General features: G+C 41.8%; 3 protein-coding genes across 5 annotated transcripts; 1 reads left to right on the forward strand and 2 right to left on the reverse strand.

The window, feature by feature from the left end:
* The first annotated feature begins 20 nt into the window (after positions 1–20).
* LOC144040170 (vasoactive intestinal polypeptide receptor 2-like) lies at positions 21–7,359 on the forward strand. 3 transcript variants are annotated; one of them, XM_077554102.1, is made up of 14 exons: positions 21–97; positions 236–483; positions 1,572–1,671; positions 1,762–1,926; positions 2,352–2,449; positions 3,443–3,540; positions 3,752–3,896; positions 3,989–4,139; positions 4,929–4,989; positions 5,524–5,593; positions 5,698–5,789; positions 6,263–6,401; positions 6,515–6,556; positions 6,650–7,359. In XM_077554102.1, exons 2-14 carry the CDS (start codon positions 445–447, stop codon positions 6,824–6,826), a joined length of 1,377 nt encoding a protein of 458 aa, XP_077410228.1. In that variant the 5' UTR covers positions 21–97; positions 236–444; the 3' UTR covers positions 6,827–7,359. The 3 variants fall into 3 exon arrangements, with proteins under 3 accessions (XP_077410228.1, XP_077410230.1, XP_077410229.1); XM_077554104.1 differs by having other exon boundaries at positions 3,854–3,896; XM_077554103.1 differs by having other exon boundaries at positions 1,762–1,869.
* A 1-nt stretch (position 7,360) lies between these two features.
* Positions 7,361–8,747, reverse strand: LOC144040171 (uncharacterized). The gene is made up of 4 exons (XM_077554105.1): positions 8,622–8,747; positions 8,452–8,557; positions 7,800–7,874; positions 7,361–7,722 (listed from the first exon to the last, which is right to left on the reverse strand). The coding sequence occupies exons 1-4, from the start codon at positions 8,692–8,694 to the stop codon at positions 7,539–7,541; spliced, it is 438 nt and encodes a 145-aa protein (XP_077410231.1). The 5' UTR covers positions 8,695–8,747; the 3' UTR covers positions 7,361–7,538.
* Positions 8,748–11,696: 2,949 nt separating this feature from the next.
* Positions 11,697–12,642, reverse strand: LOC144040173 (uncharacterized). The gene is made up of 3 exons (XM_077554108.1): positions 12,377–12,642; positions 12,161–12,235; positions 11,697–12,063 (listed from the first exon to the last, which is right to left on the reverse strand). The coding sequence occupies exons 1-3, from the start codon at positions 12,553–12,555 to the stop codon at positions 11,937–11,939; spliced, it is 381 nt and encodes a 126-aa protein (XP_077410234.1). The 5' UTR covers positions 12,556–12,642; the 3' UTR covers positions 11,697–11,936.
* Positions 12,643–13,097: the final 455 nt, after the last annotated feature.

The following is a 13,097-nucleotide window of genomic DNA, read 5'->3' on the forward strand; positions in this document are numbered from 1 at the left end:
ATTTTAAACGTTCGTGAGTAGCATGCTTGTATTTCATGGTGCACACAAGTGGAAGAAAAGTACAAGACACCAAAACATGACACAAGCATGGAATTTGGTATGTATAATGTTCAAATCTCACTTTGTAATTTTTGTATAGCTATTTAAATGATTCTTCCTGTTCCATTCTTGCCTTCATTACGTTCATTTGCATGATGACAATTTGGCCATTTTAAAGTTGCATTTTGTCCACCAGAGGTCGCTGTGGCAGAGGAGGCGGGATTGCGCGCGACTCATTCGTGTGGCGAGCACGCGCGCGAGTTTCAGTGCTCCGAACACCCATGGACAACACGTTCTGGTATTTGTTCATCAAGTCAACTTCTAAAGGACTTGTGAGTTGATGAAGAAGCGCAGGCTCGTATGTGAACAAGTCTGGAAGTCCGGAAGCAGCTGGATGAGAAGATCATGACGTTCATCCTGATGCTCGTCTTCCTCACGCATGAGGTTAGTTCATCAACTCATGGATGTCATGTCTGAACATCAGATTCTCATTTATTTGCCATCTTATGAACGTCAACATCTTCTGACCTTACGTTTGGTTTGACATGTGTTCTCATCTCTCCTGTGATTCTTCTAATGCCCTTTGACATCATATTCTCATGTCATGTGACTTGATCGATCAATTCTCATGCACTTGTAACCGGCCCACAATCTCTCGCTGACATCATATTATCAGTTTAACATTCTCTCATGTCACATGACCTAATTTACATTCATCTCATGTTCTGACATCATGTTCTCATATCTGACATCATCTTCGGACTCCTCATGCACTTAAGCGTTTCGTATCCTCTCCCCCGACTTCATTTTATTTTCTCATGTCACTCATGGCATCACCTTCTCATGCGTCTCCATGAAGTGTTCAACTATGTGACACAGTCGCGTACTTACTCGTACGTCTGGTTAATATTTCATCTTCTTTATCTTCTCCGTGTTATCTTTTTGTACCAAAAGCCCACACACGAGTCAACAAACTGTTCACATGCAGCGCAAAATATGAAAAGGCGTCATTGATAACGGCGATGTTCGTTATTTCACCCCAAGTTGTTTTTGTTAACGAACGTGTGTGCGTGTATGTGTGGTAAAGTACTGAAACACCCTGACATCTCATAAATGCTTTAGAGTGTTCATGTAAACAGCAACTCCCTGAACACACACACAGTTACTATCTCCAAAGTTCGTTTGACATACGGACTCAATCAATTCAAGTGTTATTATTTTGCACATTGTGCATGTGTGGATGTGAGTATACGTTGCTAAATGGTGGGAAAAGAAGAGCACGTTTATAATGATGCCAGCTGTGTTTACCAGCGACGCAATTTTATTTTAGAGGGAAACATTCAAGAAGACGAACTTTTTGCATGCTTGTCCAAATCTCCCAAGGATGACAAATTATAGACCTATTGTGAACGTTTTTCTTTTTAATCACAGAGGTGAACTTTACTCCACAAAGCTGCGCCAGTGGCGTTTTATCAACATGAACTTTTGACCTATTCCCAAATATTGTTGCCGTCTGCTTGGTGTGCCGGCAGGCGGCGGGCAGATTTCCTCTCTGCCACTTCACCTGGGAGATGAAGCGAGCGAGCCAAGAGTGTCACGCTGGCCTGCAGCAGTACACAGCGCCCCCCGCAGGTGCACCGCACACCTACACCGTTTATTCGATTTTTTTTTTATTTACAGCTTACTCAAATAAATGCTTATTTAATTAATTTTGTGTTTCAGGATGTGCGGGCGAGTGGGACAACGCTTCGTGCTGGCGCAGTGCCGCGGTGGGCGAGGTGGTCACCCAACCCTGCCCCACGCCCCTCCTTCACCTTTTTGGGAAGAAGGGTGAGCTGTTAGCACGCGTTGCTAATTTAGCCAACTTCGTCTTAAAGCAACATGAAGGTCCAATGATAACCCTTATTCGATATTTGCTAACTTGGGCCGCTTTTTGCTAATTGTTAGCCACCGTATGCTAACTGTTGGTAGATATTTTGCTAACATAAATTCTGTAATCTAAAACTTTGCTAACTATTAGACTCAATCCACCATCCTACTGCTAGCTTCTGTTCTCTTAACTGTTGTCAGTTCTTTGCTAATTATTAGCTTATTTATGCTAACTTTTGGCAAACATATAGCTTCTATACCCCATTGGCAGCGATTTGGTGTTAGCTTCTGTGTGCTAACTGTTAGCTTGTGTAACTGTTGCCAACTGTCCTTTCATGGACGTGAAATTTTGGCAAATACTTGCTGACTGATAACGTTGTGGGAGTAAGTATTGCGTTATTTATTTATTTTTGATCATCAATTGCTAGTGTGACGTTTTGTAGGTAACCTGAGCAGGAAGTGCACCCAGCAAGGATGGTCGGACGTTTACCCCGTCATCGCCACCGCCTGCTCGTCCAACGACACTGACCAACCCAACGAGGTGAGCCCAACACATTTTTTCCGCTTGGAAAGTGCCGACTTCCTGTCAGGGCTAGTCATCGCGCTTGTTTACGTGAGGAGGAAGACATAAAAGACGACTTTGTTTTGCCATCGCTGATAAACATTTAGGATTAAAAAAAAAAAAGACACTTAAGCACCCAAAAGGAAAGAAAGATGAACACACACGCATACACACACGCTCACGCGCCTGGCATGAGATCTTGTCCAGAGCTGTCAAGTGTGTGTGTGTGTGTGTGTGAGACTTCATCTCAGGGAAGCTTCTGTTTGTTTCCTGTTGGATGTTCCAGGCTTTTCCGTCTGGAGAACGTTTAGTGGAGAACAGACACACACACACACACATGGACATAGATAGACACACATGCACGGATTGGGCATACATGCTCAGTAACATACACACACATGCATGAACACGCAGACACACACAAGTGTAGGCCTGTGTATGTGTGTGTGTGTGTGTGTGTGTGTGTGTGTGTGTGGGGGGGGGGGGGGGTGGTTTAGGCCAGACCCAAACACGTCAAAAAGACAAAATGTCTCCAAAAATGGACATCTTAAAGCTAAGAGGCTCATAAAGAAAACAGCAGCTGCACAAGAAGACTCACTTTTTGTGAGGGAGTTCTTCAAGAGGCGTGTTTGCGTTTGTGTGCTTTTTGTGTGTGCGCGTTGCACAAGCTGGGTCAGAATTCCACCAATTGTGCGTCTACTTACAGGAGAAGCTCTTAAGTCCGACACAATCCTTCCCAGCTCAAACCTTGCAGGCAATACCTCAACATTTCTGTTATACAACGTGTAAAAAGGAGTCCGATGACGACTATGATGTAGATGACGATGATGATGATGAGGATGACGATGATGACGACGATGAAGATGATGACAACTACGACGATGATGATGACGATGATGATGACAATGATGATGATGACGATGACAACGACGACGACGATGATGATGATGTTGTTTGTGTGTGTTTGTTCAGCTAGTGTTCTACAAAGTGGTGATGGTTCTGTCCACGTTGGGTCACAGCTTGTCGCTCATCAGTCTGCTCAGCAGCACCATCATCATCGCTCTCTTTAGGTGTGCACACACACACTCGCGCACGCGTGAACTTGGGCGCATACAGTGTGTCGTAGTAGGTCATGTATGTGTTTACACACGTGTGTAAATCCGGCCATCCGTCCTGGCCAGATGTTCATTGACAAATGTTAATTCATGTTTACATTCATCCTCTTGCACTGCCTGACACACACGTAAACACATTCTTGCGTGTGTTTGCGTGTGCGCGCAGGAGGCTGCACTGTATGCGAAATTACATCCACATCAACCTGTTTGCGTCCTTCATGCTGAGGGGCGTGGCCGTGCTGACCAAAGATCTTCTGCTCTTCTCCAGCGAGGAGGAGGACACGCTGGACTGCAGCGTTCAGCCCTCGCTGGTGACATCATCAACATGCGACAAGCAATCCATCGGCAAGCAAAATAAGCGTCACATCCGTCCGCGTGTGCGTGCGTGCGTGTGCGTCTGCAGGTGGGCTGTAAGAGCAGCCTGGTGTTCCTCAACTACTCCATCATGGCCAACTTCTTCTGGCTGCTGGTGGAGGCGATTTACCTTCACACGCTGCTGCTGCTGGTCCACGCCCGCTGCGCCCGACTCTCCGTCTTCATGCTGATTGGCTGGGGTAGGACGCGGGCGCTAGCGACAACCAATCAGACGGCTTGCGCCGCAAATTACCACGCAATCCTCTCGCTTGAATGCGACGTCAAACATTGGACTAGCAATCAAACGTTGTGAGCTTGTGTGAGATGAAGTCACGTAAAAACTTTATTTGAAACCATATCCATGTCTTGCAACCATACTTTGAAACTGCAGCATTAACGTTGAACCCTAACCCTGATTTGAAAGCGTACTTTCAAACTCTTACCTTTAACTTGAAACGCTAAACATTTCTTGAAACTCGACTTCCTAACACGTGTTTGAAACCCTAATCCTGTTTTAGAAGCATATTTTGAAACCTGTAGCGAGGCGTGAAACCTTAACCTTGGAAACCCTTAAACTCCTCATCCTGATTTGAAACCATAACCCTTGTTTGACACCCTAACCCAAATAAATTTGAAACCTTGACACTTGCTTAAAACCTTCATTTGAAATGTAACCAGTTTAAACCCTACATCCACATCCTAAACCTGTGATCAACCCCCCCCCCCCCTAATTTAGAACCTTAATCCTTACCCAAGGTCCTAACCCAGACTTGAAAGATTCTGTCTTGAAACCGTACAGCGAGGCACTGCTGGCATTTTGCCAAAACGCGCCACTGTGAACAAAACGAGTCATCAGTCCCGGTGCCAAAGTGTTTGCACTCAGCCACACGGGTTCCAAACATTGTTTCCCTTCCACCGTCCATCATGTGCGTGTGTGCCGCGTCTGGCCGAGCCTCACTGTAAACACTTTGCGTCTTTGTGCCCCTCAGGAATCCCGTGCGTGTTCACCGTGGCATGGATCCTTTGCCGGCTACACTTGGATGACACCTGGTGAGTCACAATGCCAAACAGCGTCATTTGTCAACAAAGTTACTTAAGTTTATTATTATTATTATTATTATTATTATTATTATTATTATTATTATTATTATTATCATTATAATAATAATAACAATTATTATTATAGTTATTATTACTATCATTATCGTCATAATTTTTATTATCATCATTATAATAATAATAATAACTATTATTATTATTATTATTATTGTTATTATTACCATTATCGTCATCATCATTTTTTATTATCATCATAATAATAATAATAATAATTATTATTTCCGGCATCTACACCTTTCATATTTCTCAATTAATTGATCCAAACTATTTAAAAAAAATATCCACAAAATGATATATGAATGGAGAAATACTTCATCTTTCCATATTTCTCAAGGGGATTTTAGCGGACACATTTTTAAATTTACCCTAAAAATCTTTTTCTAATCTCATGTTCAGCATTTTTCCCATGTAAAAGAATTGCACATCATTGACACGCTGCTTCCTTCCTGCGTGTTTTTATTTCAGGTGCTGGGAAAGGAACGACAACCCGGTCCCCGGCAGAGTGTTGGACTGGCCCATCATGGCGTGTGTCGTCGTACGTACCGTGGCTGATAGGACTTGTTTGTCTGCATGTTCCCTGCAGCCGGGTTCGGCTCCGGCTCACCTGTTGAAATGTGTGTGTGTGTGTGTGTGTGTCAGGTCAACTTCATCCTGTTCATCAGCATCATCCGCATCCTGGTGCAGAAGCTGCGATGCACCGACGTGGGCGGCAACGAGCAGTCGCAGTACAAGTAGGCTGGCGGACGTTCGTTTTCTCTTTGCTCATATTGATCATTTCATTTTGTTTGTAGCTATTTAAGATATCTATTTAATTTTAAGGCTTGGGGGCAAAATGTCAACAACAAAAATAGGTCAACAAATGTTTTGCCCCAAACCTTCTCTGCCTCATCAGCGTTTTGCAGTTTTTAGCACCATCTAGTGGTGGAAAGTTGAGACTGCAGTCAAGCAATGAAATGAGCTTTTTTTCTGGCAGTGGTCAATTCAAAAAAGATTTGATCGTGACAGGCCTCTTCACTCACAGGTTCCTCTGGGTTCATTTAGAATTTAATTTTGATTTTTTTTTTATGAATTAAAAAAAAAAAGAATATCTTGGGGAATATCTGGTGGTGGCATGATCTTCAGTTCCCTTTTTCGCCACTTTGAAGTAGCCCAGCACTCCTCGTTTGGAAATATTGTGAAAAAGTCCCTCGTCATTGATTTTTAGGCGTCTGGCCAAGTCCACCCTCCTGCTCATCCCGTTGTTTGGGATCAACTACGTGGTCTTCGTCCACCTGATGGAGCCCACCGATAAAACCATGCGACGCGTCAAGATCTTCTTTGAGTTGGGACTCGGATCCTTCCAGGTCTCACTTCGCGACTTCAACAAAATAACACAATACTTTTGAGGACACATGTGTGTGCAATAAAAAAAAAAAAAGTGAGACCTCTTGCTCCATCTTTGCCGTTTGTGTTTCAGGGTCTTATTGTGGCAGTGCTGTACTGCTTCCTCAACTGTGAGGTGAGATCTTCCTCATCGTCCTCATCTTCCTCATCGTCATCCTTCTAAATATTTACCATGTGTGTTTTTTTTGTTTGTTTTTTTTTGTTTCAGGTCCAGTGCGAGTTGCGGAGGATGCGCAGGAGCTTGTCCCTCAAGCGTTACGTGGGCGGCCGCGAGTGCAGTCTGCGCGCCGCCTCGCTGGCCCCCAACGGCGCCGAACACTTGGCCCCGTTCCCCAGGAACGCCCGAGCGGCGTCCATCTTGCAGACGGAGACCTTTCTCTTGTGACCGCCAGGCCCTTAAAGGTTCCTCTAAAATGAACTTTTTTTCATTTCTTCCAATATAAGAATGGTATCAACGCATGCATAACGCAAATATTTAGGTAGTTACTATGCTTTTTTTTTTTTTATACCCGAATCACTTATTCCTGCCATACTGGGTGAACTCAACATTTCAAGGCAACAACCTTGTATCAGATTTTAAATTGGGCAATTCAACTAAATATTTCCAACCTGCATTTAACAACAAATACATTTTACAGAACAAATTCTCACTTTTAAGTAAAAACAATTTCCTTTGTTGTGCCTTAAATGTCAATAATTCATATTTTAAATTTTAAATATTTTTTACAGTGTTATGTCAAATATTATAATGTGACTAAATGCAAATAGCATCTGCTGCTATGAATTATCGGCCAACACACAGGAGCAGATTTGAACCCCAACATCCCAACTGTGAGGCGGATATGTAAACCACTCTACCACTGTGCTGCCGCTGCTAAAGCAACTATATGAAAATGTGAATTAAAACACCAGACATGATTTCGAGGTACATTTTTTATTATTATTATTATTATTATTATTATTATTAGTGACAACTAATAGCAAGCCTATCACACAAAATAAATAAAATTTTACCAATAAATAATAAATAACCAATAAATAATGGTAAGGCGCTAAAGTGATTCAATCGTCATCCTCCAAACAAAGTGCTCGACATCTTAGTGAAGTGTGGGACGGAGACGAGGGGAGGAGGAGGAGGAGGATGATGGGGAGGAGGAAGGGGAGGGTGATGATGATGGTGGAGATGATGAAGGGGCGGCGGCGGTGGCGGCGGAAGTGAGCATGGTGAGCAGCGAGCTTTTGGACGGCGGGCTGGTGGTCAAAGCCCGAGCGGCGGCCGCCCTGTGAGGACAAAAAAACGAGAGGAAGATGAGCATGATGAAGATGAGGATGATGATGAGGATGAAGGTGACACTCACCTGATGGCTGCGGCCTTCTGGCGAGCCCACGGTGCGTCCAATGCAACGCAGTAGAAGTTATCTTTGGTGTAGAAGCTGCAGGGCGACGACAGTTAGCATCGTTAGCTTAGCGTCAGTGATTGGTTAACAAAAAAAAATAAAATCTTGTCTTCTAATCTATACAGTCTTTGTTTTTCTTTTTAAAGATAAAAAGGCCAAGGTAAACGAAAACCTTTTTGTCTTTAAAAAGAAAAAGAAAGACTCGTTGCAGTGATTGGCCATAGGGGGCGCTGTTGCACATCTTTTCATGAAAACTGAACTCGTCAAGTGGATTTTGATGGTAGTGAGTTTAAATTTAAATTTCAACACTTTTATTCCACAAAATATATCTGAGCCGTGATCTATAACTTTTTTTTACCTGGCTCTTGTATTAGAATGTTGACTTTTTGATGCCAAATGTTTTACACCAATTTTTTTTTTTTAGATTCGAAAATATGACAATAGTAAAGCCAAACAATTGCCACAAGATGGTGTGAAAGCACGACTTCTCTTTACATGAACGTCCTCAACTCACTTCAACATACTTCGGAGAACTCAAGATGCCACGAGATGCCGCCATTTTCCCTTTCCCTTGCCTGCTTTTCTCATTCCTAAGTGCCGACGTGATACTCACATGACAGCGGGCAGGCACGGAGCTTGCGCGGTCTGCACTCGGTACGCGTGCACGTCGTCCGTGATCTCTTTGTAGCTCACCTTCGTGCAGCATTCGGTGGGCTTCCCTGCACCCAAACACAGCAAGACTTCAGTTTCATCCTCACACACAAATCCAAAAGATCAACTTACCCGGTTGGCACTGGACCGAGGCCACCACAACGGCGGCCAACAAAAAAATCTTTTGCATGCTTGCAGAGGCCATCGTTTTTGAAGAATCGAAAAGAATCGGAAGCTTTCTTGTTGGTCTGCTGTTTGAGCGTTGGAGAAGCGAGTGAAGCAGAAACTCTCGGACGGCCAAATTTAAGGCGTAAAAAAAGCAGAAGTCGTCTGGTGGTTTAGTCATCCTCCCTCAATTTTCTCTTTTCTCAATTCTCTCTTTTTTTTTGTGAATGAGTTACGTTTCCTGAGAATGACTTGAGAGTGACCAACGTCTGAGATGCCGGAAGCGACTTTTCCAAGCTTTATGTTCTGTTTCTTTTTTTTAGCTTCTTATCAACATGCTGATGAAGGAACGCCAATTGATGCTCAAATGTCACAAATGAGCACTAAAATATACAAATGAACACTGGCACATTGAATAATGTCTTCTTTTTTCATTATACAATTTCATTTTATATACATAATAAGCAAAAAAAAAAGAACATTTTATTTTGTTATTTTACCTATGACTGACGTCCATTCATTTGTTTTAAAAGTCAGATTATGCTAATTTATAGTATGTTACTTTTTTAATAATTATTTTCTGAAAAAAAGAAGACGAAAGAAAAAGGGAAAAGTAAAAAAGATACATAAGCAAAAAAATGAATGTTTTATTTTACATAATAATTGAACTTTTTTTTTTTTTTTTACCTATGACTGACGTATCCCATTCATTTGTTTTAAAAATCAGATTATGCTAATTTATAGTGTGCTACTTTTTTAATAATTATTTTCTGAAAAAAAGAAAAAGGGGGAAAAGTAAAAAAGATACATAAGAAAAAAAATTAATGTTTTATTTTACATAATAATCGAACTTCTTTTTTTTTTTTACCAATGACTGAATTATTCCATTTATTTGTTTTAAAAATCAGATTATGTTAATTTAAACTATTTTTATTTCTGAGAAAAAAAGGAAAGAAAGAAAAATAAGGAAAGAAAAAAGATGTATATTTTAACATGCTATAGATTTCTAATAGACATTTTCCATTTGACATAAAACTACAGTTTTGTTTTTTGAAACGCGTATATTCAAACTCTGAATGAAAACATTTGTTTTTCGTTTGAATGATGTGACAATTGGAAGCATGTAGGAAAATTCTTGAAAAGTTAAAAGTTGCCACATGCAGTCCAAAAGTTGCCTTGTGAAACCAGCTGATAACACTTTATGCGTCACCACCGGATATTTGTGTGACTTTTTTTTTTTTTTTTAACCTTTTCATCAATTTCTTCATGACATGTCGCCACATGACTCACATGGAAACAATGTCAAGTCCTGCAAGTCACTGTTCTGTCACACAGGTGCGCTTGTCATCATCCTGTCTTTCCACTTACACTTCCGCTTCCACTTGCTGTCGTTCAACTTCAAGGACCATAAAAATCAGGTCCGCCCGTAGACTCAGTTCTGGTTTCTCCAAAATGTCTCCTTTCATTTCCTAAGTCGTCTTTACACTCGGAGACGACTAACCTTCTTATGAACACATTTTCCGTATCCACGGTAACGCTTCTGATGACCACGGTTCATCTCCTAGCTATACGGAGGGCGTTCCGCGAGGCATTGGGAGCACCTGCAAGTCTGTCATCAGGGCACAGTATCGCAACCATTTCAAACCAGATTAAATTGATACGGATTTCCCTTTTTTTTTTTTTTTTTTTTTTTTTCAGGAGAGCTCAGTATTGTTCATTCGATTTGACATCATCATTGCTCTCCTTTTTAAAAAAAATAAATAAATAATAATAATAAAAATTATTATTAAAAAAATGTTTTTTTCTCATTTTTCTTTCTTTTTTTTTTTTTCTGATCCGGATTTCCAAATCCAGTTTTCTACTTTCTAGATCAAAATGTTGCTGGATGGGATCAGAATAATCCTGATCTTCTTGGATTGAGATTTCCAAATCCATCTCGTCCCCGGGATCATAGACTGGGGCTAGAAAATCTGTTCTGTAGGCCTCGAGGCTTTGATAAGTCAATATACTAAATGCAAAAAGGGCGGCCATTTTGCCACTTGCTGTCTAATGAAAATGTGATATTAATCTGAATGTCATGTTTGGATTTGTGGAGGGACATACAACATGTCGTTCAGAACATTTTGGGGTTGAATTGCCCTTTAAAAAATGTTGTTGCTGTTAAATTTCGAGTTTTTTCTTTTTTTTTCGTTACTCGTTCTTTCTAGAATATCTCTTACACTATTAATCCCAGGAAATACAAGTTTATACTTACTTATTGGTGTGTTTATGTGAAACTAATACATGAGCTCACACTCTAATCCTACCCTGAGGTGAAATTAATTTAATGCTATTTTTCAGAATCAAAACTGATCTAGATTTGGGACTTGAAATGTTGAAAGATCCAACATTGTCTCAAATTTGGATTAAAGGCAGGAGTGGATTTCCAAATTTGGATTTGAAATTCCAATTTTGTATCAGATGTGGATTTGATCTAATCCTGGTGGATTATGTTTGAAATACTGGGCCCAGGATATCGATACCAGTCAACTGAGCGGGCAAACTGCACTTGCTTGCATCCACGACTCAATTCCTAATTCATTTTATTTAGACTGATACTTAGGAGGCCAAGATAATAATGTCTAAAATATATTTTAATTTTATTTTATTCAGTTTGTCCGTAAAGAATGAGAATGTCAGCAAGAATAAAAGGTAATGTTGAGAATGTAGCGAAATGAACTAGTTTTATAAAGTGGAATTACGCTACATATGGACTGTAGTATTCGTGACGTGGATGTGTGCCTTGAAGGCGTGTTGACTAGTTTAGTGATGTTAAGAGTTTGGAGCAGGTTTGTTTTCGTGTGAGAGTCTGGGCGTGAGCTGTGGTCGACAGCCAGGCCTCGCGAGTGTTCTCATTTTGTGTATTTGGCAACGGTGGCTCTTGTTGCACACATGCCAGAGTTCGAACCCCCAACCTCCCAACTGTAAGGCAGATATTTTAGCCACTCGTTCACTGTGCGAGTCGCATATTGAAATGTTAATGAAAACACCAGACAAGTTAACTGCAATTTCAATGTGTTTTTTATTTCGTCTATCACAACTTTATCAATAAATAAATTGTCATTTTAATGGCACAAAATAAGTTACAAAATAGGATTTAACTGATAAATAATAAACACTTGCTCAATTAAATTAATAAATAATTGTAAGGCGCTAAAGTGGTTCAAACTTCATCCACAAACAAAATGCTTGTCATCTTAGCGAAGTGTGGGACGAAGACGATCGTGGGCGGGAGGAGGAAGATCAAGGGGATGATGATGACGATGGTGGTGACGATGAAGGGGCGGAGGCGGTGGAGGTGATGATGGAGAGCAGCGAGCTTTTGGACGGCAACCCGGTGGACATAGCCCGAGTGGCGGCGGCGGCTTTCCTGCGACGACACAAAACGAGAGGAAGATCGTGAGCGTGATGAGGAGGAGGATGATGATGATGATGATGATGGGGATGAAGATGAAGGGGAAACTCACTCGATGGCGGCGGCCTTCTGGCGCACCCACGGGGCACGGATTGCCGCACAGTAGAAGCTGTCTTTGGTGTAGAAACTGCAGGACGACAACGGTTAGCATGGTTAGCTTGGAGTCAAGTTTGGTTTGTGGCCATAGGGGGGCGCTGTTGCACAGATTTGCCATTTGTGACTAAAATCGTCTGGGAATGCAGTTTTTGTTTTCTAAAGTGATACTCACATGACGGCTGGCAGGCACGGAGCTTGAGGAATCTCCACTCGGTACGCGTACACGTCCTCCGTGATCTCCTTGTAGCTCACCTTCTTGCAGCATTCGGTGGGCTTCCCCGGTTGGCACTGGACCGAGGCCACCACAACGGCGGCCAGCAAAAAAATCGTTTGCATGCTTGCAGAGGTCATCGTTTTTGATAAGAGGGAAGAATCGAAACGAGTCGGAAGCTTTCTCGTTGGTCTGCTGTTTGAGCGTTGGAGAAGCGAGTGAAGCAGAAACTCTCGGACGGCCAAATTTAAGGCGTCAAAAAGCAGAAGTGAAATCGTGTCAGGGTTTAGTCATCCGCCCTCCCTCGATTTTCTCTTTCCAGGCTCTCTTCTTCTGAATGAGTGACATGCTCGTTTGCCGGGAATCACTAAAGTGACCGATGTCACGAAGCCGGAAGCGCTCCACGTTGCACTTGCGCTTCTTCTCTTTTCGTATTCTTTCCTTTTAGCTTTTTAGCTTGGATGAACACGAATGGAAAAACAAATAAGGGTTGTTCTCAGAGAACATTGGCAAGGCGTGTGAGCCCAAAAAGTGAACTTGTTGAAAAGGAAATATGCTTTCAATCAAATCTTTCTGCAGTGTGCCATGAATAAATAACGATAGTTGACTCGGCCCTTCGTTTTCAGGAGATTGTTGAACGTTGTGGTGTTACATGGACAACAAACGATCCATACTCTTTTTT

This window comes from Vanacampus margaritifer, chromosome 20, assembly GCF_051991255.1.
Source record: "Vanacampus margaritifer isolate UIUO_Vmar chromosome 20, RoL_Vmar_1.0, whole genome shotgun sequence".
Lineage (NCBI taxonomy): Eukaryota > Metazoa > Chordata > Actinopteri > Syngnathiformes > Syngnathidae > Vanacampus > Vanacampus margaritifer.

Excerpts from the sequence above, each read along its gene's own strand:
- LOC144040170 (XM_077554102.1), top strand. The coding sequence starts at position 445 with ATGACGTTCATCCTGATGCTCGTCTTCCTCACGCATGAG. Across the intron at positions 5,790-6,262 it reads AACGAGCAGTCGCAGTACAA|GCGTCTGGCCAAGTCCACCC; the intron begins GTAGGCTGGCGG and ends ATTGATTTTTAG. Across the intron at positions 6,557-6,649 it reads ACTGCTTCCTCAACTGTGAG|GTCCAGTGCGAGTTGCGGAG; the intron begins GTGAGATCTTCC and ends TTTTTGTTTCAG.
- LOC144040171 (XM_077554105.1), bottom strand. The coding sequence starts at position 8,694 with ATGGCCTCTGCAAGCATGCAAAAGATTTTTTTGTTGGCCGCCGTTGTG. Across the intron at positions 7,875-8,451 it reads CCGTGCCTGCCCGCTGTCAT|CTTCTACACCAAAGATAACT; the intron begins GTGAGTATCACG and ends GTCGCCCTGCAG. Across the intron at positions 7,723-7,799 it reads CAGAAGGCCGCAGCCATCAG|GGCGGCCGCCGCTCGGGCTT; the intron begins GTGAGTGTCACC and ends TTGTCCTCACAG.
- LOC144040173 (XM_077554108.1), bottom strand. The coding sequence starts at position 12,555 with ATGACCTCTGCAAGCATGCAAACGATTTTTTTGCTGGCCGCCGTTGTG. Across the intron at positions 12,236-12,376 it reads CCGTGCCTGCCAGCCGTCAT|TTTCTACACCAAAGACAGCT; the intron begins GTGAGTATCACT and ends GTCGTCCTGCAG. Across the intron at positions 12,064-12,160 it reads CAGAAGGCCGCCGCCATCGA|GAAAGCCGCCGCCGCCACTC; the intron begins GTGAGTTTCCCC and ends GTGTCGTCGCAG.